Raw genomic sequence first — 4,001 nt, 5'->3', positions numbered from 1 at the left:
TTTTACAAATATAATTATATTAATAAATTTAACCACAAAACTATTAAAATATTATTCATGAAAAAGATATAAATGTATGTGGATCACTAAGCTCATGTTTCTCCCTCTTCACAACCAGCTGCAAGTTCTTCAGAGAAGCTGGGCAAAGCATTGTTGAAGTGGCCTCTTGCATTATCAATAACATTTATGAAGCCGATATCCTCTTCTCTATGACTGCCAACACCATCAGTTTCCACCACTTTATAACCAGCGATAGCCACCTCTGGAGGACCAGGAAAACTTTCTGCCATCTCTTTAGCATTTGAAGAATCTTCTATAAGCTTTGATATCCATTCCATGCTCCACTCCTCCATCTCTTTAGGACCTGTAGAATCTTCACTAGGCTTTGGTAACAATTCAATGTTCATCTCTTTAGCACTTGTAGAATCTTCTGTAGGATATGTTAGGAATTCAGTGTTCAGCTCCATATTCATTCCCATCCTGTTGGCAATAGTCGAATCATCTAAAACCTTTGGTAGCAATTCAACTCCCACCTCAGAATTATAAAATACAGGAGCAGTCATCTCTTTAGCACTTGTAGAATCTTCTGTAGGATATGGTAGCAATTCAGTGTTCAGCTCCATATTCATACCGATCCTGTTGGCAATAGTCGAATCATCTAAAACCTTTGGTAGCAATTCAACTCCCACCTCAGAATTATAAGATACAGGAGCACTCATTTCTTTAGCACTTGTAGAATCTTCTGTAGGATATGGTAGGAATTCAGTGTTCAGCTCCATATTCATACCCATCCTGTTGGCAATGGTCCAATCATCTAAAACCTTTGGTAGCAATTCAACTCCCTCCTCAGAATTATAAGATACAGGAGCAGTAGGGTTTTCCAGCTTCAAACGCTTCGGCAAAGGTTGCATGGCTTCTGAACTACCATATGTGGGCTGGCCAGAGTCTCCACTACCTCCTTCTACATGTTCAAAGTCAGGATGGAATGTATCGACGACAGCACTATACCCAACAGTGTTGCAAATGTCACATCTAGCATCATGACAGCCGTCATAATGGGATGCAAGTGAGAAGAATTTGGTGCATCTACAGGCATATCGACAGCAGACAGTCGAATGCAAATAGTTCGCAAAACAAGCCGGAGCGTCATTCCCCGAAACTGCCGCTGAATTCTTGCACTGGATATAAGCAAGTAAAACCTTCCGTTGGATAGCTCGATTCAACCGATTATTACCATCTGCCTGCGATTCTTGTAAAGGAAGCGGAGGAAGATAACCATGACTCGCAGCTTGTTCATTTACGGGACAAAATGATTGATTCTGTCCGGCCAAAGGAAATCTAGCATCAGCCACGGATGGGTCATAATATCTCGAATTCCACATTCTCGATCCCACGCCAAGCCATCTATTAGGAACCATCTCACCCCCAACTTGTAACCCTAGTTGGGCGATTCCTTATTTCTAATCAGAATTCTAAACAAATGAACATTATGAAAAGTATTAGATATTTATTCATGTTATCACAAAATAGTAATTAGATGACCGCAAAAACAATCGAAACCCTAATTAATTTAAAGAACAAAAAAATTTACACTATTTAGGGTTTCAAATGGTGGTAGAGTAATAACGAAAACAGAAAATTAAATACGAAAGTGAAGCAAATAACTCAGAATCTCATTACTCAAGTAGAAATCTTCAAATTAAGTTTAGTGTTTGGAAGATTACCTTATTTATGAGTAAAGGAGAAAATATGAGGGAGAGAAATGTGAGGTCAATTGAATTGAATTTAATAGTTTATGATTTTATATTTAAATTTAGGGTCATAATTTTTCATTTAAAATTTATTTATATTGTTGTTTATGAGGTTATTTTGTAATTATAATTTTTTGAATAAATAAAATTTGTATAATTAAATAATAATGTAAATGTTTTTATAGTTCAATATGTTTATATATGTTAATATTTGATTAAATAACAATTTTATATTTAATAATTTCGAGAAAAAAAGTTTATATTTAATAATTAAAAATGACCATAATTTCCCATTTGGTAAAAGAGTAATGGAGAGGATCTCAATCCGTAAAAGCAATCAAGTTTTCTGTAATGGTAGTCGTGGAATCATTTAAATCATTGGTGCCATTTCTAATTAAATTAATTATTTAAAAGTCATAAAAAATAAAAAATAGAGAAAATTAATTCAATCGGTTTTTAGTCCAACTTAATTGGTTTCGAACAATTCATTCAAAATCCAATTCAAATATATATTGGCCAGTTCATCCCGTTACAAGTATATATTATATTTGTAGTATATAAGATTTTATTAAAGGGATAAATCTCAAAACTATACATTAACTTTGGTCTAACATGCAATTTTATACAAGAAATTTTGATTTGATCCAATTCTCACAAACTATTAACGCAATTAAAAATGTTTAATTATTTTTTTATATAAAAAAACTTTCGATTATTAGATATACTAGAAACTCTATCACATGCGTATGCGTGGGGAAACCAAGTATTTAGAACACAAATATGTGTTTAAAAATAACATATAATAAATAATGAAACATATGGTTTGAAACTAAATACTACTAATAATAACACATAAAATATGTACGATATTAAAATAAAAAAAATAGATTAAATTGTAAGTAAAACGAAATTAAAACACATGAATACATCGTAGCAAAATTACTAAATGAATACAATTATTTATCATAATATTGTCATCAACCCTAAATTGGTGTCGAGTTAATTTGTGACACAATTTCAGTCAACAACATTATTAGTACTAGATTTTATCACGTCAGGTGAATGAAAATATTAAAATTAAATGATTATTTCCTTTTTAGATTTTTTTTATTTTTTAGGAAAATGGGGAGACCTGTGATTTATGGGAAATCAAGTTATTTAGCTGCAAAAATAAAATTTAATTTTTTTTCCTTTCTTGTAAAAATCTCAAAATTTTCTATTTTTATTGAAAAAAAAGCTAAAATTAATTCTAAAGAAGGAAAAAAAAGGAAATTAAAATAAAAATATTTTTTCCTATAAAAATCAAGTAATTTCTTATAGAACCCAGTTTTTCCTTTTATTAAAAAACTATAATTAATTCTAAAAATAAAAAAAATAAAATGCTTTTTTCATGTAAAAATTCATGTTTTTCCTCATAAAAATTCAAGTTTATCTCTATAAAACCTAGATTTTCCCCCTTTACCAAAAAAGCTAAAAAATAATAAAAATTAAAAAGATAAAATGAGCCATTAAAATGAAAACTTATTAAAATTAGATGACTAAAATTAATGAATAATATAACATTGTCTAACCCCAAATTAACAGAAAAGTGACCAAAATGAAAACAGTTTGTCGATGGTACCCTTTTTGCAATTCTTTTATTTTTTTGTGCCTAAAATGAAAATTTATGAAAATTGAGGACCAATTTTGAAATTTATCCTAAAAATGCATTTTAACGTAAAAAAGAAAGCGATAGTTTAGGCATCCAAGAACACCTGCGAGTGTACAACCCGACAATGCACGTGCTCTGTGTTGTAAACTTGTTTCAATCATTTAAACCAATCACGTGGTGGACAAGGGGCGTCACTGTCGGCACAAGAAAAATACAACAAAAAGGTTAACTTCCTTTATAAACTATATTAAGTCAAAATTATAAATTAGTCCCTAAATTTTAAAATATTTCAATTTAATCCCTTCATTTCATTAGTCTATTAGTAATCTTTGGTGTTAAATATCAATTTAGATCTAATATATTTTAAAATATTTATTAATTTATACGTGTTTTGTTTATATGCCCTGACTTTTTCAAGAACCTTACTAGTTCACAGGTTGAGGGTGCACCAACAAGTAGGGGTGGTAGCAAGGGGCTGTCGGTCCTCCCTAAAATAGAAAATTTAAGTTTTGGCCCTTTAATATTTTTTAAAAAGTTTTAAGTTAGTACATGGTAAAGTTACACTATGACCCCCCAAACGTGATGAAATTGTATTTTAG

At 30.7% G+C, this 4,001-nt stretch overlaps 1 protein-coding gene across 1 annotated transcript; it reads right to left on the bottom strand.

Moving 5' to 3' along the window:
* LOC121218668 (uncharacterized) lies at window positions 1–1,776 on the bottom strand. The gene is made up of 2 exons (XM_041096254.1): window positions 1,725–1,776; window positions 1–1,472 (listed from the first exon to the last, which is right to left on the bottom strand). The coding sequence occupies exon 2, from the start codon at window positions 1,416–1,418 to the stop codon at window positions 93–95; it is 1,326 nt and encodes a 441-aa protein (XP_040952188.1). The 5' UTR covers window positions 1,419–1,472; window positions 1,725–1,776; the 3' UTR covers window positions 1–92.
* Window positions 1,777–4,001: the final 2,225 nt, after the last annotated feature.

Source organism: Gossypium hirsutum, chromosome D06, assembly GCF_007990345.1.
Source record: "Gossypium hirsutum isolate 1008001.06 chromosome D06, Gossypium_hirsutum_v2.1, whole genome shotgun sequence".
Taxonomy (NCBI): domain Eukaryota; kingdom Viridiplantae; phylum Streptophyta; class Magnoliopsida; order Malvales; family Malvaceae; genus Gossypium; species Gossypium hirsutum.
The sequence above is the reverse complement of the archived record's forward strand: the minus strand, read 5'-3'. Positions and strand labels throughout refer to the sequence as shown.